This window comes from Oncorhynchus clarkii, chromosome 14, assembly GCF_045791955.1.
Source record: "Oncorhynchus clarkii lewisi isolate Uvic-CL-2024 chromosome 14, UVic_Ocla_1.0, whole genome shotgun sequence".
Taxonomy (NCBI): domain Eukaryota; kingdom Metazoa; phylum Chordata; class Actinopteri; order Salmoniformes; family Salmonidae; genus Oncorhynchus; species Oncorhynchus clarkii.
This window is the reverse complement of record NC_092160.1, coordinates 7884248-7908648: the sequence shown is the minus strand read 5'-3', so window position 1 is coordinate 7908648 and position 24401 is coordinate 7884248. Positions and strand designations below refer to the sequence as shown.

The 24401-nt window shown below is 44.6% G+C and overlaps 2 protein-coding genes across 2 annotated transcripts in view; both read left to right on the top strand.

The window, feature by feature from the left end:
* Positions 1–1977: 1977 nt before the first annotated feature.
* On the top strand, positions 1978–13343 carry LOC139365942 (bicaudal C homolog 2). Its single transcript, XM_071103001.1, has 19 exons — positions 1978–2332; positions 3763–3809; positions 4235–4304; positions 4490–4569; positions 4666–4827; positions 4998–5051; positions 5159–5353; positions 5972–6244; positions 6399–6530; positions 6845–7034; positions 7254–7393; positions 8333–8517; positions 9007–9202; positions 9621–9660; positions 10943–11106; positions 11828–12038; positions 12289–12452; positions 12654–12753; positions 12860–13343. Exons 1-19 carry the CDS (start codon positions 1978–1980, stop codon positions 12988–12990), a joined length of 2889 nt encoding a protein of 962 aa, XP_070959102.1. The 3' UTR covers positions 12991–13343.
* A 2473-nt stretch (positions 13344–15816) lies between these two features.
* Positions 15817–24401, top strand: part of LOC139366197 (SPARC (osteonectin), cwcv and kazal like domains proteoglycan 1) — a 270417-nt gene continuing 261832 nt past the window's right edge. Inside the window, exons 1-2 of the mRNA XM_071103419.1 lie at positions 15817–15966; positions 16561–16731. Coding sequence (XP_070959520.1) covers positions 16564–16731 — 168 coding nt within the window. The 5' untranslated portion in view covers positions 15817–15966; positions 16561–16563. The remainder of the gene's footprint in view (positions 15967–16560; positions 16732–24401) is intronic.

Below are 24401 nucleotides of genomic sequence, written 5' to 3'. Positions count from 1 at the left end.
CATATTTAACAGATGTTATTGCTGGTGTAGCGAAATGCTTGTCTTCCTAGCTCCAACAGTGCAATAGTACAGTATCTAACCATTCACAACAATACACACAAATCTAAAAGTAAAATAATGGAATTAAGAAAAATATAAATATTAGGATGAGCAATGTCAGAGTTGCATTTTATTTATTTTACCTTTATTTAACTAGTTGTCATGTCATAGCTGACACCCAAGTTGTCATGTCATAGCTGACACCCAATTCTTTCGGCAGATATCTTTTGAATCTTAATTCGGGGCAGATATTTTAAGACTTTTTTGGAAAACACACACACACACACACACACACACACACACAAACATAAAAACACACCCACACACGCATAGTGCATGCATGTCATAATTTTGCAGTTGTTAGTGTCTGACACATACAAAGGGTCCATTCCTGAACACCGGGTCTCCTGGCTTGGATTAGGGACCCTTGGAAACAACAGGCCCCTTGGCCCACTGGTGTGGTGGTTAGCTTTTCTCTTTGCTGCTGTTCCAGGGTTAACAGTGACACACCCCCCTGACAGGAAGACACTCATACTCTTTCACAGAGCTGCAGAGGAGCTGGAACTGTGAAGTCAAGTTTAATCTCACTTAAAATCGACGACTTATAAATCCTTGTAACCAGACAGTTTCCATGGGGATGATGTACGTCAGAGTTGCCTAGTTTTCCTCAGGCGAATCATCCTAGTTTGAACCTTTTTACTGCAGTGGGATAAAATCAGGGTCACACAGTGTTTCTTGTCAGTCTTAAACAAATCTACTTTGAAACAAAACTATGCACCTTACTCACATGGTTATGGGCTTAAAATAGAAGAAGAAACCTTTACCATGTCAGATATAGAGAATTTTGAGTATGCATCCCAATACTACACTTTATATACAGTACCAGTCATCAGTTTGGACACACCTACTCATTACAGGTTATTTCTTTATTTGGACTATTTTCTACATTGCAGAATAATAGTGAGGACATCACCACTATGAAATAACACATATGGAATCATGTAGTCACCACGTAAGTGTTAAACAAATAATCTTGGTTTTACCCCTGTTTGAGTTCTGAAGTTTGTCTCCTGTGACTCTGTTTGGGGGGGGGCCATGTAGCGGTATGAAATGCAGTGGGGACTTTTCCTCTTTTTGTCACTTTTCTCTTTTCTTTACCCATCTTTCCTCTGTGCTGAAGTTTATGACTTTCTCACCGCCTGCTTGTTCGTAAACAAACAGGTTGCCAGGCAACTCTGGCAAACAGAGCTGGAGCTGGTTGTTAGTGGAGCGGCTCTTTTATCCCCAGCATTGTTCCTCAACGCCCAGGTTCCCCCATCCCTCCCACCCCTCAACTTTCCCCAACCAGTCCCTACACCCTACCAAACCCCCTGACCCCCCCCTCCCATCTCAGGAATCTCAAGCCCTCTTCCTCTCATTCAGGTTTCGGGGGGGACCCTCAGTACAAGAGGTGGCACTTTGGGTTCACTTAATTTCTGTAGACAAATGTATCTCTGATCAGGATGGGATGTGTGTGTCTGCTTGCCTATGGATAGTTGGTATACAAAGGTCTTCTGACGTTGTCTGTGTTGCCGGTGTCATATCCTCGAAGTAGGACATCTGGATTAGTGCATAGAGTATTATTATAACCCCTCGCCTGAGCCACCTATGCCCCTCCTCATGTTCTATCTATGGCCTATTGAAACGTGTGTGTGTGTGTGTGTGTGTGTGTGTGTGTGTGTGTGTGTGTGTGTGTGTGTGTGTGTGTGTGTGTGTGTGTGTGTGTGTGTGTGTGTGTGTGTGTGTGTGTGTGTGTGTGTGAGAGAGAGAGTATTGTGTGTGTGTGGAGGCGGGGATGTAAGGGGGCTATGGGGGGGCAGAGGGGGTGTTTCTCTCCCTTCTCTCCCGTTGTCTCTCTCTCCGTCTCCTTGGACACACTGACAGATTCTCAGTCTTACTATGGCCACCACAACGGAGGAAAGGTCTCCTCTCCCTACCCAGATAGAACCAAACAGACCCGGCCCAGAACCCATCCTGAGCCAGCTAGAACAATACCAGCCTCACCTAGAACCAAGACTAGAATGTAGTCTAGAACCCAGTCCTGGACCCATCCTAAACCAGAACCAGACTCTATCTCAGACCCCTTTTCCTTCCCCATCCCACCGCGACAGAGAGGAAGAGGAGGATGAGGACGAGGAGGAAGGAGGTAACTCCGGACCAGGACCAGAGCCTGTGGTAGGTGAATATTCGGACCCGGAATGGGTTGAGGAGAGATTCCGTATCGATAGGAAGAAACTGGAGGCCATGCTGTATGGTAAGTTTGCTGAACAGGTGTGACGTGGTCTTGTGGTTGTGCATTGACCTCCAGTGTGGTCATAAATTGACCAAGGTTGAATCGCGATAGTGCGTTCCATAAATTTCGTACGGTTACCTGAATTGACTCAGAAAAAAACGTTTGACTTCACAGTAATTGTAATGCTGTCCACGGTTCTTCTGCGTAATGTGAATTCTGAGAAGCTCTTAGCGTTTGTCTGGCACAGCACCTCCGTACATAATTGCCAGGTCATTAAGCAACTGTTGTCATTGCTGTTAAGCATGGTTAAAGTTTCTGCCTTGATGATTTATGAGATGAGGTTGCTTGTGTATTCACAGACGTTTGTGCTCAGACAGGGTTGCTGTAGTATCATCATTCTCATTCTGTCATGACAATAGCGTAGAGGTGTCTGTCTGTGTTGGGTATCGGTGCAGCGGCAGGTCTGTGGCAAACTTCCTCCCCTATGTTACAGTGGAAACTCTGGCAGGAGTAGTGAATTAGAGGCTGTTACTTCTCTCCCTCAGCTTCGATGTGGAAGAATCTGAGTATCTGAGCGGCTTCATGTTGTTCATAGAGAGTGTGTGTGTGTGTGTGTGTGTGTGTGTGTGTGTGTGTGTGTGTGTGTGTGTGTGTGTGTGTGTGTGTGTGAAAAGAGAGAGAGAAAGAGAGAGATAATGGGTATTTGCATGGGTAGACCTGTGAATAAGCCACACAAATCACACTGTGCCAGCCAGCCAGTTTTTGATAAACATCATATTCTCTTTCCCCTAAGTGTTCTTTAGCATGCTAGCATACTGTGTTGGGACTGAGATCTGGGACATTAGGGTGTGAGTAATAACTATAGAGGGATAGGCCTCCTAGTTATTTTTCACCCAGTTATTGACTGTGACCGTGTTTGTTATTTAATTTCTGGTAGGGTAGGGGGTCCATGCGTCAGTGAAATACCTTTGACGCGATTAGCTGTCTCTGGTGCCCCCCATTCCCTCTCTCTCCGCCCCATGCTGCTCGCTCGCCCATTCCTCGGTTTTGGGGGAGCGTAACCCATGGCGATCAGAGGACGGGGGCTTTTTTTATGGGGGCTCCCCCCTCACCCTGTAAATGTCATTGTGAAGCGATGGCCTTTAAAAAAAAAAAAAATGTTTACCTTCCAGCCCTCGTCCCCTTCTTCTCTGCAAATTTCAACTCTCCCTGTTTAAATGTTGACCCTTAGATCTCACATACTTCTCTCTTTTAAGAAAAGTGTTGCTTAGACACAAACAAACCCTTAACCAGTAACCCTGTATGACCATTGTTAATATTAGGTGAATGTGTGTTTGTATATCTTTATACCTCCGGTTATGTGCAGTAAGTTACTCTCTCTCTCTCTCTCTCTCTCTCTACCTTTCTGTCTCTCTCTTCACTTTCACTCTCCTCTCTTTCTGTTTTCTCAGCCCCTAGACATGGAGAGGGACTTACAGGTGAAGAGTTCTTTGAGAGAGTAAGTATGCAGAACGAAGGTCACACTGACACTGAGAATAAAGGGTGGAGGTAAAATGAATCAAAGGATGGGCAGACGTTCATGTGATGTGGAAAATAACTCACTGAAATGAAACCACATGCAATTAAAAGTCTACAGATTTACCGGAGGAACTCTGCATAGAGAACATGAAAGGTCACAGACTGACTGTCGACATTGTTTCTCGGCAATTTGCCGTTGTTACGGCGGCGATGAACCGCTTTGAGATGCTAATGAAGTATTGTCTTCGCTGAATAGGACGTGCTTTGGCGTGTGTGTGTGTGTGTGTGTGGGGGATGTATAGACTGGTGTTACTCTCATGGTAAAACACCTGTCTTTCGGACTCCTTCGTTTCTCTGTCTCACACACATATTGACACCTGTTATTTCTGGCATGTTGTCTTGCAGGTGATGGTGGAAACTAACACCCAGGTGAAATGGCCATCCAAGCTGAAAATAGGAGCCAAGTCCAAGAAAGGTGATGTTACCTCTATCTGATCTAGAATACCTGACACCTCCATACTCAAACAAGCTGTCTCAATCTGTCTCAATCTCCTATACAACTTGATATTCAATATTATACAAAAGATTTAACAGAGTCTGCCTGCTAGTGCATGTCTTTTAGGATACAATCAATGAATCTGTCTCGTATCGATAATGCAGACCCCCATGTGAAAGTGGATGGGAAAAGAGCCAATGTTCTGGAGGCCAAAAAGAAAATTCTAGAACTTTTGGAGCCCAAGGTGAGTGTCCTAAACTGAGGTATAATCAAATACCGCACATGTAATTAAGTCAACTAACTAAATACAGTTAGTTAAACCCATGTTCTCCTGAGCCAGGTCAACAAGGTGACCCTGAAGATGGACGTGGCCCACACAGAACACTCCCATGTGATCGGGAAAGGGGGCGGGAACATCAAGAAGGTGATGGAGATGACATCATGCCACATCCACTTCCCCGACTCCAACCGCCACAACGCCACTGGAGAAAAGAGCAACCAGGTACTGTCTCTAAGTAACCCACAACAGTTTCTTAGCAACTGTCTCTAATCAACCAGGTACAGCACCTTAGTAACTGGATATTGTCCCTTAGCAACCAGGTACTGCCTGTTAGTTATTGTCCTTAAGCAATTTTATTTGGTCTCTCCCCTCTCTCTGCCTCCCCTGTCCAGGTGTCCATCGCTGGGCCTGTCCAAGGGGTGGAGGCAGCCAGGAAGAGGATACGAGTCAGTGTCTCTCCATCTTAATGCATGGGTGGCCTTCATCTTTATTTTGTACATGTGATCTATACACCATCATGACCTCTCACCCTTCCCTCTTCTGTGTCCCTCAGGACCTTCAGCCGCTGGTGTTGACTTTTGACCTACCAGTGACCCTGGTGTCCCAGGCCCTGCCGGACGCAGCGTCGCCGGTCATCCAGCAGGTGGCGCAGGCTCTGGGGGTCAGTGTGAGCTTTAGGGCCCAGCCCAGACTGTACAGCAGCTGCTGTGTGGTTAGAGCACTGCAGGGCAATTCCGTTGCCATCAAGGTCAGTGGAACACAGATGTACTGAGGGCCACAGACACACACACACACACACACAGAGATAGATACAGACACACACACACAGTCCCCTTTTTTTGTCTCATTGTTTTCTCTATTTCTTTGTGACTTTTAGATGCACTTCCTCCTTACTTTCATAAAGAGAAACCTCCACTTGAAAGAGAATATTCATTGAATATGATTCTATATATGCACACATTCTCTCTCTCTCTCTGTCTCTCTCTCTCTGTCTCTGTCTCTCTGTCTCTCTCTGTCTCTCTCTCTCTCTCCCCCTCTGTCTCTCTCTCTCTCAATTCAATGGCAATTCAATTTCAATTTCAGGGGCTTTACTAGCATGGGAAACATATGTCTACATTGCCAAAGCAAGTGAAACAGATAATAAATAAAAAGTGAAATAAACAATAAAAAAATGTACATTAAACATTAAACACACAAAAGTTTCAAAAGAATAAGACATTTCAAATGTCATATTATCTCTCTGTCTCTGTCTCTGTCTCTGTCTCTCTCTGTCTCTGTCTCTGTCTCTGTCTCTGTCTCTGTCTCTGTCTCTGTCTCTCTCTCTCTCTCTCTCTCTCCCTCTCCCTCTCCCTCTGAACCCTAACAGAAGGCGGTGTGTGTGCTGATGGAGCTGCTGCTGGGGTCAGAGCTCGGGGCTGGGGTTCAGGGTGGGGTCATGGGGGTGGTCAGCACCCAGCTGGATGTGACCTCCCAGCAGCACCTCTTCCTGCTGGGGCAGAACGGAGCCCACTTCCTGGGGGTCATGCACCAGACCCAGACCCAGATAGTTCTGCCAGACCTCAGCGCCCCACAGAACCCCCCCTCACTGCTCATCCAGGGAAGCCCAGACGGAGTGTGTCTGGCCAGGCAGCAACTCATGGTGAGGAGCGGTCAAATTTGACATTTTTATTTTGATTGATTATTTGATTCAAACAGACAGACAATTAGATTTGAGGTAAAAGTGGAACCTTGTTCAGTGTGGAGAGTTTTCTAAGAGAGGACCCGTAAGAAAAACCCCTGTTGCCGTTCTACAGGACTGTCTGCCTGTGTGTCTGATGTTTGACATGCGTGAGGATGGGGAGGCAGACCCTCGGAAACTGGCTCAAATGATGCAGAGTCTGGGTGTCTTCATCAGCGTCAAACCCAAAGTCAAACAGACCGCCAAGGTACAATAGTGCTATAGCAAGTGTTATAGTCATATTATTGCTAAATGTTTGGTACTTTAGTGTCTGCTGAAGTACTGTACTGTGTTGGACTATATTTCCTGGTTTGTATGACATGGGGAGAATCTCAATTGCATACTCCTCGCGTCCTCTCTCCACGCCTCCTTCTCAAAATCCATTGGATGAGAAAGAGGTCCCTCCCCTCTGACCATCGCCTCCAATGGGTTTTGAGAAGGAGGTGGGGAGAGAGGACAGAGGACATGAGGAGTATGCAATTGAGATTCTCCCATTGTTTTGTGTGTGACTACATTTCCCAGTCAGTGGTGGTAAAGGGTCTGGAGAGGAACATCTCCAGTCTGTACGAGGCTCGGAGGCTGCTGCTAGGGCTGGAGTCCAGCGAGGTCGCCATGACAGCCAAGATGAACTCTGACCCTAGGTTGGCTGGCAACGGGCTGACCAACTACTGGCTCAACATGCTGCTGCAGCAACTCCGCCTCTCCGACCATGGTGTGTGTGTGTGTGTGTGTGTGTGTGTGTGTGTGTGTGTGTGTGTGTGTGTGTGTGTGTGTGTGTGTGTGTGTGTGTGTGTGTGTGTGTGTGTGTGTGTGTGTGTGTGTGTGTGTGTGTGTGTGTGTGTGTGTGTGTGTGTGTGGTGTCTTTTCATTTATGTATCACTGTTTTCACCTGTCCTATTCTAATCTCTAATCTGATCTCGACTTGTCTCAGGCTCAGTGCCCACCACTGAGGCTGTGATTGGCTCTTTTTCCCAATCTAAACCCCACCCGTCACCTCCACCAGGCCTGACTCCGCCCTCTGAGGAAGTGAGGATGGGACTGAAGGGGAAAGAGAGCAGGCAACTGGAGAAGGTGTGGAGAGATCGGGTCACCGTCAGATCCCAGTATTAATCCATATAACTAACACACAACACTACAAAAAACAACCACATTTACCCCTCTCGTACTAGACTCAGTGAAGTACTGTGAGAATTTGAGAGAGTGAGCGATATCATGGATTGATACCACAGGAGGCTGTTGAGGGGAAGACTGCTCATAATAATCACTGGAACGGAGTGAATTTATATTTATATTTATTTATTTAACCTTTATTTAACCAGGAAGGGCTCATTGAGATTTAAAATCTCTTTTTCAAGAGTGTCCTGGCCAAGATAGGCAGCACCAAGTCATTGCAAAAATGACAGACAAACATGAAAAACTACAAGTAATCTAGTAAAAACCATAGAATTCACAGGAGTATAACACAATCATGAACAGCAAATTAAATACATTGACAGGTCAGGGAATCAGTCTCAAGATCATTCATCAGTGATTTAAAAATACCAATCGGGACAAGTTCTTCCAGTGTAAAAGTATTTTGTAAGGCGTTCCAAGACGATGGCGCAGAGTACATAAAAGCCCTTTTACCAAATTCAGTTCGGACATTTGGAACAGTTAGCAGGATAAAGTCCAGCGATCGAAGAGAGTACCCACCACATTTCTGAACAATAAAAATGGCCAAATAAAAAGCTGGTAAACCCAAAATGGCTTTGTAAATAAAAGTATATGAATGGAATGGTATCAAACACATAGAAACTGTTTGTTTGATGAGTTCAATTCCATTCCATTCATTCCGTTCCAGCCATTACTATGAGCCTGTCCTCGCCAATTAAGGTGCCACCAACCCCCTGTGATTGATACAGTAGTAAGGCGTTTCCCTGCAGGAGATTTGATTCTGCAGTTGTCCTAAGGATGGTGCTATTGGATCAGTAGGATCAGGTTCGACCAATGAGATCACCTCTGTTTCCCCAGATCCCAGAAAACGAGGATCCGTCCGGCCTGTCCGACGAGGACGAGAGCCCTGGTTCGATGACATCAGAGCTGAGTGATGTCATGAGCCAGGTCAGGATGATGAGTCGGAGGAGCAGCCTCCAGGGTCCTGAAGTGTGCAGGTTCCTCAACCAGGGGAGACGCCACTCAACAGGCCAGGTCATGAGGTAAACACATTCACACTAGGGAGCGTACTGTGACATTAAATTGTTCCTAGACACAATGGGTGAGGTTAGGATTTTGGTTGGATAGGCCCAAATATCTGTGGATTTGAATCTTAGATAGGAGCCCCTGTTTTTTTTTCAGAATGGAATGACAAACTATAAAACAAAACATTAGCATTTTCATCTTAATTTAGTAGATGTTTAGCCTTTTGTTCTGCTGTTTTTTGATATTGCCTCTGGAAAATAACAAGAGAATTTGGGACCGCAGGGTTATTTTTTTGGCAGTTTAGCAACACTCATTCTAAATAATAATGTCAGAAAGGTACAGGTATTGCATTTATTCATTCCCTCTCACCAGTATCATGTCTCAATGCTCCTTACTGCCCTTGGATTAGTTGAGAGAGCTACTTGGCTAAGTGAGTCCTACAAAACAGCTTTCACACTCTGTGGCTCACGCCTGACCTTGGTCTCACTGCCACTGCTCTGTTGCAGACTGCTGGACGGAGAGAAGGAGGGAGGACGGAGTGAGAGACACAACAGCCTGAGAGAGATGGATGGGGGGAGGGGTGATAGTAGACGGAACAGCCTGCGAGAAATTGGGGGAGAGAGGAGTGACACTAGACGGAACAGCCTGATGAGGGATTTGACTCTGAATCATGACACTCTCACTGACGTGTCAAGGAACGAGGTGAGACTCCCTCTGATTTCAAATGATTTATTAACAGGTTTGTAGCAGCTAGAACTTTTTTTTAAATCCTGAATGAGAAATATGGAGGAGCATATGTCACACGGTGTGTCTTGTAGACTGTCTCATCAATTGATTTTACCTCTTTCTTTCAGTCTTACAAAATCTAATTTGAAGATTGTGTGTATGTGGTAGTTGTTGTTTTTGCCCTTATTTGTCCACTTGGTGCCCCTGAACCAAAGGTTACCATGGGGATAACATGTTTATCTCCGCGGTAATGGCAGGACGCGCTAGGTCAAGTCATCTTCTGTTCTGTTCTCTCAGTAAACCCCCCCCCCCCCCCCCCCAGGACACATCATTTACAGAACAAAATAACTGCATTTTTCTCCTTGATTTTACTGGCCTTCTCCTGTTTCTGCAGGATTATGACTATGAGATGAAGAAACTGCTGGCAACTAGAGGTTAGACCTTTTCTAAATGCTTCTGCCTTGTTGTGTGATCAGAAGCCCAGCTCATTAAAAACATCATTTTGGTTTGTCCAGGGTTCAGTCACACAGAAAGGTATTTTTGGACCTGCAGAGGAGTCCTACCAAGAGGGACTCATTTAGCAGCTGCACCAGGACTAATGAGCTTTCATCACATGTCACTGGGATGGGTCACTTGCCACTGTCTGTTATTGAGAGATGAGGTAGCTCGTGTTTGTTATTCAGATCAGTGACGGAGGGAACCCATTAATGAGCCAGAGCCTTGAGAGAGAGAGAGGACCTATTTACGTGCTGCACATTGCCAGAGAGGTGATGGAGGGGATGCACTTATGGGCTGCGCTGTGCCAAAGTTAGATAGAGGATCATTGCTACTCCCACTGAATGTACACACTCTGGTGTCTGATACACTGTCTCAGCCACACAACCACACACACACACACACACGCACACACGCACACACACACACACACACACACACACACACACACACACTCTCTCTCTCTCTCTCTCTCTCTCTCTCTCTCTCTCTCTCTCTCTCTCTCTCTCTCTCTCTTTCTTTACCATCATTCAGAATGAGGGATATTTTGAGCATCTTTAGCCAAATGGTTCTAAATTCCCTCAGTGTTGCTTTATGGGATTATGAATTAGCAGTTTGAATGAGCCATCTGCCTCGTGGTCATTACGATACTCATGTGTCTATCTATGAGAGCTAGACACACACACACACACACGTGCGCGCGCGCACACACACACACCGTTTTTTTTTACACATCACACACTCCTACATGGATCCTGTAATACACACTCTCACACTAATTTCAATGTGTTTAGCGTCTATGCCTATGAGATTCATCATTAAGTATTATGTATCAGTGCAATTAAACACTTAAATGAAATACAATTAAACACTGTTCTCTGTCTGCATTATTCAACACCTGACAGCCACGGCTTACCAATTAAACCACTGTGTCTGCTTGTGAGTGATTTATATTTATAACTTGGTGTTTATGTTTCTCAGAGTAAGTTATGTGTGTGTTTATGTTTTTGTCTGTGTCTATCGGATCTGTTTATGGCTGCGTTTACACAGGCAGTCTAATTCTGATATTTGGCCAATAACTGGTCATTTGAACAATCAGATCAGATCTTGAGCCAATAAGTTGGCAAAAAAATAAAACATCTGAATGGGGCGTCCTGTGTTAACGCAGCCTACGCGCGTGTGTGTGTGTGTGTGTGATGTATTTTATCTCCACTCTCCCAGCCATGCAGAGGAATCCGGTGGTGACAGAGGTTCGGACCCCCACTGATACCTGGAGTGGTCTGGGCTTCTCTAAGTCCATGCCTGCCGAGGCTGTTAAGGAGCTACGCAACGTCAGCCGACGCAGCTACAAACCTTACCTGGCAAACACTGGCCAACAACAACAGGTACAACTGCTAATATCTTACCTGTACTTAGAATCCCTATAAACCCTACCTGACAAACCCTGGATAGCAACAGCTCACCTTACTAGCTACTATTAGCTTACCTGGACAGAAATTGGCCAATTTCACCTGTACTAGGGTTATCATCTTACCTGCTTTTACAACAACCAACGATCCATTTTCAATGGGCTGAATTGGTGACCTGTCCATTTGGTTTATCAGCCGTCAAGCAGCTGGCCTCGCTAAATGCTCTGTGGACAGCCACTGAACACCACGCTAATTTGGGTTAACAGATACGAGTGGGAACTGTCTGATGACTTCTGTGTTGTTCTGCGCTAGGGGATTTAGGAGTGCGTATCTGTGTTCCGCCTGATTATTTTTTTGTTGCGAGCTTGGAGAGGCATTGAGCTGGGTGAGAGTTTGTTTAGGAATATGATTATTCTCAGTGTTACTTGGCCCGATTGGTTTTCCTGCACTGAGAAATGCCAAGAGCCGGAGAGAAACTGTGAGCACCAATTACCACCCTGTCTCATCCACTCATCCTCAGGGAGGGAAAGAGAAGGAGAGAGTGAGTGAGAGAGGGGGTTGGAGGAAAAGTGAGGAACAAAGCAAAGGGAGTATAAACAAGCGGAATATATGCAATTAAACCCCATCTCTCCCCCATCCTCTCTCCCACTATTCTCTCTCTCTCTCTCTCTCTCTCTCTCTCTCTCTCCACATGTAGACATGGGGCCCGCAGAATGTGAAGGAGAAAGTGTCCAATGGCAGTAATTCAGAGAACTGGCGTGACAGACGTGGATCATCCTCCCCCATTTTCCCTTCTCCATCTTCCTCCTCCTCTTCCTCCCCCTCTAACTTCTCCTCTTCCTTCTCCTCCACGTCGTCCTTCCCGGCATTTGCGTCTTCAACAAACAGACCCCGAAACGATAAAACCTGTACGTTTCTTTGTGTGTCTCTAACAGAGAGGGTGTGTCTACAAAGAGAACTTTGAAAGAAATGCAATTCCAATGTCTGCCTGATCTTCAATGTAGTCAGTATCAAAGATGTGCTTTAAATGTCTTCCATCTGAGAGCTATAGAAAGATGTGAGACTTTGTTATGCTTTCTGTCGTAACGCTTCCTTCTGTCACTCCCCTACTCTCCACATTCCTCCCTGACCTCTTCACCTTTGACCTCTGACCCCTAGCGGAGAGCTTCCTGAGCTGCAGTAACTACTTTGAGTGCATGTCCTCTGTAAGGGCGTTGACTGCTAGCCAGCTTAGCTCCTCCCCCCAGCCTATGGATGATCTCCCAGAGCTCCTGAGCCAGCTCGGTATGGGGAAGTACATTGATGTGTTCCAACAGCAAGAGGTACAGTTAGACAACTAGCGCCCCCTGGGGCATAGGAGTAACACATTCACAGAGAAACAGGTCATTCCTCTATCTGTTGAAGTAGCCTACATAGGCAGGGCCGACTAAGATGTTTTCAGTGGCACAGAGGAGGACTTAATGAGCATCCAGTCGTCTATGTGCTGTCTGAGAAACTGTGTTTTCATGCCCCTATTTCTGCAGATTGATTTCCAGACTTTCCTGACTCTATCTGACGAGGATCTGAAAGAGGTGGGAGTGTCCACGTTTGGAGCGAGAAGGAAGATGCTACTGGCCATCTCAGGTGAGTGATCAGTAAACACCATATAAAACCAATCCACTTTAATGAGGACACCTTATGTATAGAACATCTCTCTCTCTCTCTCTCTTCTCTCCATCCATACATCCAGACCTAAACAAAAGTAAACGGAAACTGTCCGAGACGCCTGCTGTGAAGCCAGGCTACCTAGAAGGTGGGGCAAGTGGCCGGCTCCCACGAATCATAGATGAGGACACCGCTGCTCAAAGAAACCACTGGTGAACCCCACACAACATGACCTAACCTGGGTAGAACTGCCTGTAAAAAACTGATCCATGATCAGATTGGCTTCCACATATCCTAACCTTGGTGGCAAACCCAGAAATGACTTTAGATCCGTGTCTAGGGGCAATTTGATCCTACTGCCATGCCCTACACCAGCAGCCTTTACCCAAAGCCTGTCCCCAACAACCTCGAGACCAGAGGGACCCTAGCATTGGGAAGACTCCAGTATTGTCTAAAGGAACGCTGAGCATTCATACAAACTATGTGACTGTGTGGACTGTCACAGACATTCTCTCTTCTCTATTGGCCTCTCTTCTCCCCAGATAGTGCCTTATGCAAGCCTGTGTTCCTCTACTCTATGTGTTGCGGGTTGAAGTCCACTGTTAACCACATATATGCATTGTACATAAACCTACAAGGGAAAATGAGAATGTATGATTATATTATTTGGAGATGATTATTAAAGGTTTCCAAAAACTTGCCGCCTCTTTTTTTTATTTTTTTACCTGAGGACTTAACCAATATGTTTCGGAAAACCAATTGATCAATTGAATTAAAACCTTTGTTAGAATGACCTGTATGTTACTACATTGACTCAAATATATTTTGTAGGTCATTGTAAAATAGTGATTTGTTCACTGACTTGCCTAGTTAAATAATAAATAAGTAAAACATGTATATTGTTCCAATAAGTTAGAGGTCCATCGCTAGATGGCACTGACGTCACAAACAGTGTGTTTATTTTATTGTATAGGCTCAAGTCACGTTCTCCACCCCTCATTATTGCGTCAGTAGGCCTAATTAATTATACGTCAATTTTAGAATGAAATCAACCAGCAACGACATTAAATAGAGCTAGATGGAATGCCAGGAGTTGGGTTGATGTTATATGAACATTCAGATAAAAAAAATGTTTTAAACAATTCTAGCCCAACGGGATTTATTCTCGTGAGTAATGTGAAACGCCTTTCAATATTGTTTCTCCTCACCTGAGCGCACATCTAAAAGTTCCAATTACATTTATCAGCCGTTAGCAGGCGTGAAGCCATTGCCTCCGTATTTGAGTCGTTTCTCATTTATTTAGAATATTGGTAATTAGGTGGGATCACGTAGGCCTCTGGGGGCCAACGACCGAGTATAAACGACATTGCTAGACTAGATTGACGCGTTTAATCATACCAAAACGAAATTATTTTGTGTAATTTTAAGTGAGAATTATCTTGCCATTTTTCAATAAGGCTATCTGCACGTGGCTTTGATAAACATTTGGCATAACGATAAAAACAAGACCTATAGAATTCAGAGCAAAGCAAAAAAGCACCACTTTTTTTTTTTACACTTCCAAATCAGGCTGGTTGCTGCTCATCGCACCAGTGGCGCTGCCGTCGCATGTATCATCAGTCACACTGCGCACCAGATGAAAATAGCCCCGGGGAGTGACAGCCACTCCGTATCCACTCAGAGTGCAGATATGTCGGCCTTGCCTGGTCCTAGAGCCAGAAGAGATGAGAGAGGATGTGGGGGGGACGGGGTTGGGAGAGATGATCCCCGCTTATTTTGTCTACGGAGTGGAGCAGCGGTTTAAGGCACTGCATTTCAGTGCAAGAGGCGTGTTTCAAGGCGACATTTCCAGGTGATACTACGGCCAACAAGAAGGATATTTTTGGGGGTGATGGATTATTTGGTACTTTCATGATTAATATAGTCCTACACACTTTTTCTCTATAGTTGTTATCCCTAGATCACTTCTGACGTGTCCCTAGCCTGCATGGTATCTCAATATGGCGTGCAGTACCTGGTTCGAAACCAGGCTGTATCACATCCGGCGCAGGCCACGTAGGCGTGAAAGAGAAACGCTTTCTTTCGGACCCATTGATTGTTCTTTGGCTGCTATGACAGACCCTACTGGTTTTCTGTTCTACCTGATAATTAATTTCACCCACTTGGAGTCCCATGTCTAAATCAGTCCCTGATAAGAGGGGAAGAAGGAAAAGGAGCATTGGAACTGGCTTCGAGTTCTAGATTTGACTTGGTGGGGTGTCGGCTTTACCGTTGTCTTTTTCCCCAGTCGAGTTCCTCCTCTCTGCTCCCAGTGACATCGTGCGCGGCGCGTGGTTCTGAAAGGAAAGCTGTGCTGAAAGAACAGCGCTCGCCAGTCTGCTCTGCAGCGGGTCAGAAGGCGACGCGCACAGGCCATATTGAAATGATAGACTACTCGAGGCTATATGAAATAGGCCTATAGCAGATAATAAACATTATTGTAAGTGACAGACATTTTCACATTGCTCAATTCTATAGAAGCCTTAACGTTTAGTGTGGCCTAACACTGCCATACGCTATAGGACTATACTCAAACGTGCATTCTAAAGAGACTGCCTAGGCTTTACTCGGCTTGCATTTTGATGACCATAAAAGTTATCTCGGGATAATAACTATAAAGAAAAAGTGTGTAGGACTATATCAATCATGAAAGTACAAAAATAATCCATCACCCCCCAAAATATCCGTCTTATTGGCCGTAGTATCACCTGGAAATTTCGCCTTGAAACAACAAACATTCGCTTATTCCCGTGTGAATGCACCATTCCCCCCGTTGTAAATCAATGACACACCAGCTCTCTGCACTGCAAAGAGAAAGAGAGAGGGAAGAAGGGGAGAGACATGGAGAGGGAGGTATAGAGGAGGGTAAAGGAGTGAGCGGGGAAGCGATTGGGAAAGAGAGAGAGAGACCGCTATCAGAGAGGCGGAGTCTGAGCGGAAGTTACCGAGGGTGGGAGAGAGACAGTTCTGACGAGCTTGTTCCTGCTGCTCCTGGTCGCTGTCAGTATTACAGCGGAGTTCAGAGCTACCGGAGGTCCCGTGGATAATTAGGCTACTCTACAGTCTGACCGAAAAAAAAACGTCTAACTGACAGCAGCAGAAACGTCCCACCCTATACCTCTTTTCCCAGGAGCTGGACACAAGCTAATTGAGGTAGGTGGATGGAAGAACGGGGTGCGTTTGTGAGCTAGGACCGGTGAAGACAGATGTGTATGTATATGATAAGGGAAGGGAGAGAGTTATGTAGTCTACGTATTTGTGGTTCACTCCCGCTTTGGTAAAAGGAGATGAGAGAGGCGCGCGCTCCAAGTAGACGGTAATTGCCTGTTTATACCGTCTGAGAGCCTCACGAGCTAATCGGTTTCCCGTGCTCCATCTGCCACGGTGTGCAAATGCGATATGTCTCCAAATGTTTATAATCAGCTTAGGAGGAGCAGCAATTTCATAAGAGGCAATCTCCAGTATTTACTCAATCAAATTAATCCAACCTAATAGATTGAATAACATCATGTCCTTGTCCATTTTGATGCTGACATATCTGCATCATTAAATACATTTTCAATCCATGACAAAGTACAGGTGAATTAACCTACATGTTGGCGCGTACTTGTATGAACAATTATTCCCAGTCCACATCATGCGCATCAAGGCAGCAGGCTCATTTACCTCCCTTGCTGTCTTAATATCTCTTGTTCTCAATGTCACTTTCTCTCTCATTTTCTCTTTCCCCATCTCTCTTTTTTTCAGACGATGCTTTTCTGTCTGCTGCCTTTCGCGGCTCTCTTGCTGCGCGCAGAGGGCAGGCGCGGGGGAACGGTGGTTGGTAACAAAAACATTGGCCACGCGTTGGACAACGACAAATGGCTCAGCACCGTGTCTCAATACGACAAGGACAGATATTGGAACAAATTCAGAGATGTGAGTTTATAATTACTGTGTTTTTTGCTACTTTCCTCACAAATTGGCCATTTTGATGACTGTTGTAGCCCAGAACAATGTTAGAAAGACTGGCTGACCACGAGGCCCTGCCTTGTTGTTGCAGTCCTAGTAATGGTTGGGTGATTTGACTGACGCAGATGTATATGCAGCCCCGTCCTTGACACACCCTTACAGTAGGTACGTGAGTGAGAGTCCCAGCCAGACAGGCAGCGGCCTTAATCCAATGTGTGGGCACTCAGCAGGTAGAGCAGCTTAGAGTGGAGCTCATGTGCTGTGAACGAACGGCTCACTCAGTAAGGCACTGAGGCACATCGAGAGAGTGTGTGAGAGGGAGTGTGTGTGTGTGTAGGAGAGAGGAGAGACAGATACAGTATGGACATTCAGGGCCAGGCATAAGCCTCTCCCCTGCATGGCAAAATGTGTAGAATTGCAGGAAATTAACTCTAAAATGTCATTTTTGTCTCCCCCACTTAGAGCCCCCCAAATACCCATTAAGATATTGAGGCTAGGGACACGCCATATTGACATACCATGCAGGCTAGGGACACGCCCTATTGAGATACCATGCAGGCTAGGGACACGCCATATTGAGATACCATGCAGGCTAGGGACACGCCTATTGAGATACCATGCAGGCTAAGGACACGTCTATTGAGATACCATGCAGGGCTAGGGACACGCCTATTGAGATACCATGCAGGCTAGGGACACGTCTATTGAGATACCATGCAGGCTAGGGACACGCCATATTGAGATACCATGCAGGGCTAAGGACACGCCATATTGAGATACCATGCAGGGCTAGGGACACGCCTGTTGAGATACCATACAGGCTAGGGACACGCCCTATTGAGATACCATGCAGGCTAGGGACACGCCTGTTGAGATACCATGCAGGCTAGGGACACGCCTGTTGAGATACCATGCAGGGCTAGGGACACGCCCTATTGAGATACCATGCAGGCTAGGGACACGCCTGTTGAGATACCATGCAGGCTAGGGACATGCCCTGTTGAGATACCATGCAGGCTAGGGACACGCCATATTGAGATACCATGCAGGCTAGGGACACGTCTATTGAGATACCATGCAGGGCTAGGGACACACCTATTGAGATACCATGCAGGCTAGGGACACGCCTTTTGTGATAGCATGCAGGCTAGGGACACACCTATTGAGATACCATGCAGGCTAGGGACACGCCTGTTGAGATACCATGCAGGCTAGGGACACGCCTGTTGAGATACCATGCAGGCTAGGGACACGCCCTATTGAGATACCGTGCAGGCTAGGGACACGCCCTATTGAGATACCATGCAGGCTAGGGACACGCCTCTTGAGATACCATGCAGGCTAGGGACACGCCTGTTGAGATACCATGCAGGGCTAGGGACACGCCCTATTGAGATACCATGCAGGCTAGGGACACGCCTGTTGAGATACCATGCAGGCTAGGGACATGCCCTGTTGAGATACCATGCAGGCTAGGGACACGCCATATTGAGATACCATGCAGGCTAGGGACACGTCTATTGAGATACCATGCAGGGCTAGGGACACACCTATTGAGATACCATGCAGGCTAGGGACACACCTATTGAGATACCATGCAGGCTAGGGACACACCTATTGAGATACCATGCAGGCTAGGGACACACCTATTGAGATAGCATGTTATACACTGGAACCATAGCCCTCATTAGGCCCTGCTCACCCTCAAAACACCCCTGACATCATTCTGACATCACTGCTGAGTTCTGTAATCAGAAGAACACAGTGGTTTAGGTGGCGTCTCAAATGTACCCTATTCCGTGTATAGTGCACTACTTTTGACCAGGGTCCATAGGGCTATAGGGAATATGGGGCCATCATGTGGGATGCATAGCCTCCTGTGTGCTCTCTCTAATGTATGAGGGATCGATTTTGAAGTGGGCAATGGTCTTTTTCTGTTAGCAGCTGTCTCAGCTAGCCGGGCCAGGATGGTTATTGTGTAATAGGGCATGCAGCAGTGAGAGGGTTTACATTAACATAAGCTAACCTTCTCTTGACTGGAGTCAGTGATGTGGGAGCTAGGCTTGACCCTGGCCCTGCATTGTTCTTCATTGGAGTGGCGATGTGAGACCTAGCCACAACGCAGCATGTGAATGGCCTTAAGCCAGGCAGCTGCAGCGCGAGCCAAAGCAAAAGCATTAGCAAAATCCCTTAAAGCCTTTATGGTATGTGGGGGTGCTGCCCACACACCTCCCTCTCCATAGTCTTCAATGCAAATTAAACTCATTAGGTGGAAGCTGCTCGCTGTCTGGGAGAAGAGGAGAGGGGGGTGAGGGATGGAGGAGGAGGAGTGTATATTGGAAAGGGTGTGACATTTTGGTTTAATATTTGATGTTGTGTTTCCCGGCCAGGGAGGGCAGCACTATGGTGTGTGTGTCTGCAGACATATATACCTGCAGGTCATAAGTCTCTTTCTAGCCACTCAAGTCATAAATTATTCTTCCCTTCTCTTTTCTCTCCCCCCCTCTCCCTTACCCTTCTCCATACCTCTCTCCCTTACCCCTCTCCATACCTCCCACTCGTTCTCTTTCCCTTGAATAACTTCGCTGTTACTGGCATCCCTCCCTTTACTTCTGTGTCATCCAGTCTCTTACCTCTCGCCCCACTGTGGCTCATTTACTCTCCCAACGTCTGTGTTTCTCTCCCCCTCCCCCTCTTTTCTCTGCTCTCTCATCCCTTTCTCTCAGCCCGTCAATTCGTCAATCTTTTCTCCTCTCTTTCTCTTTTCACTCATTCTTTGTCCTCACTCTCTCAGTTCAATTCCAGGGGCTTTATTGGCATGGGAAACATATTTTACATTGCCAAAGCAAGTGAAATAAAAAAAATCTAAAGTGAACAGTAAATGTTACTCACACAAGTTCCTAAATAGAGACATTTCAAATGTCATATTATGTCTGTGTACAGTGTTGTAACCATGTGCAAATAGTTCAATAAAAAAGGGAAAATAAATAGACAAAAATATTGGGTTGTATTTACAATGGTGTTTGCCCTTCACTGGTTGCCCTTGTGGCAACAGGTCACACATCTTGCTGGTGTGATGGCACACTGTGGTACTTCACCCAGTAGATATGGGAGTTTATCAGAATTGGATTTGTTGTCAAATCAAATCAAATGGTATTGGTCACATACACATGGTTAGCAGATTTGATTGCGAGTGTAGCGAAATGCTTGTGCTTCCAGTTCAGCCAGTGCAGTAATATCTAACAAGTAACATCTAACAAATACCTAATACACACAAATCTAAGTAAGGAATGGAATAAGAAGAAGAATGTATAAATATATGGATGAGCAGTGACAAAGCAGCATAGGCTAAGATGCAATAGATGGTATAGAATACAGTACATATGAGATGAGTAATGCAAGATATGTAAACATGGCATTATTAAAGTGACTAGTGTTCCCTTTATTAAAGTGGCCAATGATTTCAACTCTCTGTATGTTGGCAGCAGCCTCTCTTGTGCTAGTGATGGCTGTTTAACAGTCTGATGGCCTTGAGATAGAAGCTGTTTATCAGTCTCTCGGTCCCAGCTTTGATGCACCTGTACTGACCTTTCAAATTCTTTGTGGGTCTGTGTTAACTAAGGGAAATATGTGTCTAATATGGTCATACTTCTCTCTCTCCACCTCCTTCCCTCTCTCTCTGTCTGTAGGACACTGTGTGATGGTGAGGTGCGGTTCGCGAACCATTTGTTCATTTTGAACTAATCTTTTTACTGACTCGAGAGTCATCCCGGCAAAATTGGTTCTGCAATGGTTCCCAGAACATCCATTCATCATAACACAAAAAACACATAACTCAAAAAACTGTCCAATCGTGGTGATGATTAGAGAATGTCTGTTTTTTTTGTGTTTTTTTTTAAAGGATCCCAGAATGTTTCATTAGGTTGTGGGAACAGTCTGGTGGTAACATTGTGGGGACATCACAAAAGATAGGTTCTCAAAACCCCAAAATATCCAGTTGTCTAGATGATTATACAATGTTTCTTTTAAGGTGCTAAGACATCCATCTGGTCATACAAGAACGTTCCCAGAACACATTGTTGTCTATTCTTTAAAGGTTCCCAAAACATTTCATTAGGTTGTTTTATTTATTTATTTGTTATTTTACCAGGTAAGTTGACTGAGAACACGTTCTCATTTGCAGCAACGGCCTGGGGAATAGTTACAGGGGAGAGGAGGGGGATTAATGAGCCAATTGTAAACTGGGGATTATTAGTTGACCGTGATGGTTTGAGAATTTAGCCAGGACACCGGGGTTAACACCCCTACTCTTACAAAAAGTGCCATGGGATCTTTAATGACCTCAGAGAGTCAGGACACCCGTTTAATGTCCCATCCGAAAGACAGCACCCTACACTGGGATATTTTTTTAGACCAGAGGAAAGAGTGCCTCCTACTGGCCCTCCAACACCACTTCCAGCAGCATCTGGTTACCCATCCAGGAACTGACCAGTACCAACCCTGCTTAGCTTCAGAAGCAAGCCAGCAGTGGTATGCAGGGTGGTATGCTGCTGGCTAATGTTGTGTTGTGGGAACAGTGTGGCTACATTGCAAGAGATAGTTTCCCAAAACACAAAATATGCTCACCTCTGATGACGTTCATACAATGTTCAAGTTAGGTTACACAGGTAATTCCCTTAATGTTGTAAGCATGCAGTAAGTCTGTTTTTTATGCATCCAGTCAGAAATGCAGAATTTAGACTAACTGTAAAACATAAAACATTGTGTAAAAATTGACTGGATACCTTGTAAATATGGGCCTAGAAGTATGGGATGGTAAATAACCCACTTTCCAGGATTTCCCTTGGTTATTTATGTCTAAGAAGGCTCAAAAGGAAGCATGCAATTCCTGATTGACCATACTGCCATGGCTATATACTGCCAAAATACAAAGAAGGAGAGCTTCCCTGGTGGTGCAGAGGATAAAATACCTGACATGGGAACCAAACATTACAGGTTCAAGCCCAACATGTGAATATTATCAATGAAACATCTGCTTGTGTTTATATGAGTTAAATGCTGTTCAAAAGTATTATGAATTGAATTACAGTACCTTCAGAAAATACTCACACCCTTTGACCTTTTCCAGATTTTGCTGTGTTACAAAGCGGTATTAAAATGGATTTAATTGTATTTTTCTTTGTCAACGATCTACAAAAAAATAGTCTGTAATGTCAAAGTGGTAGATACATTCTAGAATTTAAAAAAGAAAGGAAAATAAAACACTATTATATCTTGATTAGATAAGTATTCGACACCTGAGTTAATACATGTTAGAATCACTTCTGGCAGCGATTACAGCTGTGAGTCTTTATGGGTAAGTCTCTAAGAGCTTTACGCACCTTAATTATACACTATTAGCCCATTATTCTTCAAAAAATTCTTCAAGGTCTGTAAAGTTGGTTGTTGATCATTGCTAGACAGCCATTTTCAAGTCGCCATAGATTTTCAAGATAATTTAAGACAAAAATGTAACCAGACCACTTGGTAAGCAACTCCAGTGTATATTTGACATCGGATCAAGTTTTTGACTTGCTGAAAGGGGAATTTATCTCCCAGTGTGTCTGTTGGAAAGCAGACAACCAGGTCTTCCTCTAGGATTTTGCCTGTGCTTAGCTCTTACGTTTCTTTTTATCCCCAAAACTCCCTAGCCCTTGCCAATGACAAGCATACCCATAACATGATGCAGCCACCACCATGCTTGAAAATATGAAGAGTGGTACTCAGTGATCTTTGCCGCAATTTTTTTGCAGTAATACTTTAGTGCCTTATTGCAAACAGGATACATGTTTCTGAATATTTTTCTTCTGTACAGGCTTCCTTTTTCCCCTCTGTCATGCAGGTTAGTATTGTGGACTAACTACAATGTTTTTGATCCATCCTCAGTTTTCTCCTATCACAGCCATTCAACTCTGTAATGGATTTAAAATCACCATTGGCCCCATGGTTGAATCCGTGAGTGGTTTCCTTCCTCTCTGGCAACTGAGTTAGGAAAATGCATCTGTATCTTTGTACTGACTAGGTGTATTGATACCCTTACCAAAGTGTAATTAATAACTTTACAATGCTTAAAGGGATATTCAGCATTATCTGTATGTGTGGAGTACAACGCTTAAGTAGTCATTCAAAAATCATGCTGTGACATTATGGGGTATTGTGTGTAGATAAGGGACACAAAATCTAAGTGTTATCCATTTTAAATTCAGTCTGTAACACAACAAAATGTGGAGAAAATCAAGGGGTTGAGAATACTTTCTGAAGGTGCTGTATATGCAGATAGTCAACATTTGAAGTGTACAAAAAGATTCTTCTGTTTGTATGATTAAATGATTTTCAGATGAATGACATTTCCTATGAAATGAAATGAAAATGCCATGTGTCTCCATATCACCATATGGTTCCAATCATTTTTCCAATTAGAAGCTGGAGCTGGAGCACACCCAGAGAACATTATTTTGTGTGGAGGTGCTGACTAACGGCGAATAAACTGTAAGCTATAAAAAATGCATAAAGAGAGTCACACACTCTCTATATATAAACTGCCAGTTATTTCTGCATTGCTGTGCCTTCTTCAGGGTCTTCAATCGTTTTTCCACCATACAGTTTTCTCATAGGGGATTTTAGAAACACTTAACATAAGGTCTGTGTTTCGTCTAGGCTTACCCTGGCGTGACGTTTGGTAACCATGTACATCTCTCTTGGACAAGATTTTGTCAATATATTTGGCTCTGGAACTCTCAGATTCGAAAATGCTAATTAGCATCAAAGTAGACATAAGGCAAAACTAGAAAACCCTGCAAGCCCTCGCACGTCATCTCTAGCTGAAACCTTTGCTAATAGGTGTTGTGGCAATTTAAAACTTGCACGAGCCAGTTCCCAGCATTGTCAATGTTTAAAGAATTGTAGCCAATTTATTAATTACTACATTTAGCTAACATTAGATAGTTAATCCAGAGATTCTTACCGTTGCCTCGATTCGGCAGCCTCGTCCAGATCATGGTATTTGTAGTTCTTTATGATAGCCACGTTAGCAGATAATTAACATTTCTTTTTTGGGGTGGTAAATACAGGTGAATGTATTGATAAAAGTCTCCTTGTCCTAGAGAGATTTACACCGTTATCACGCCAGGGTAAGCCTACACGAAACACAGCCCTTATTTGAAATGCTTCTAAAATCGCCTATAGGAAATTGAATGGTGGAAAAAACGATTTGAACCATTTCCCTGTTTGACTGATAGTTTTTATGGGTATTATGACTGATACTGTGGTACTCTATTCAATCTGGAGATGAACATAATGGGGATCTATTCCAATCTGTTTTCTTGTTGACAATATTGTGGTAATATTAGGTAAAACTTAAATATCCGCTCTGGGGTAGGCGGGAAGCTTGCGTCCCACATGGCCAATAGCCAGGGAAAATGCAGAGTGCCAAAATCAAATACATTTTTATAAAAATCTCAACTTTCATTAAATTACACATGGAAGATAGCAAATTAAAGCTACACTCGTTGTGAATCCAGCCAACATGTCAGATTTTAAAAAGGCTTTTCGGTGAAAGCATAAGATGCTATTATCTGATGATAGCACAACAGTAAACA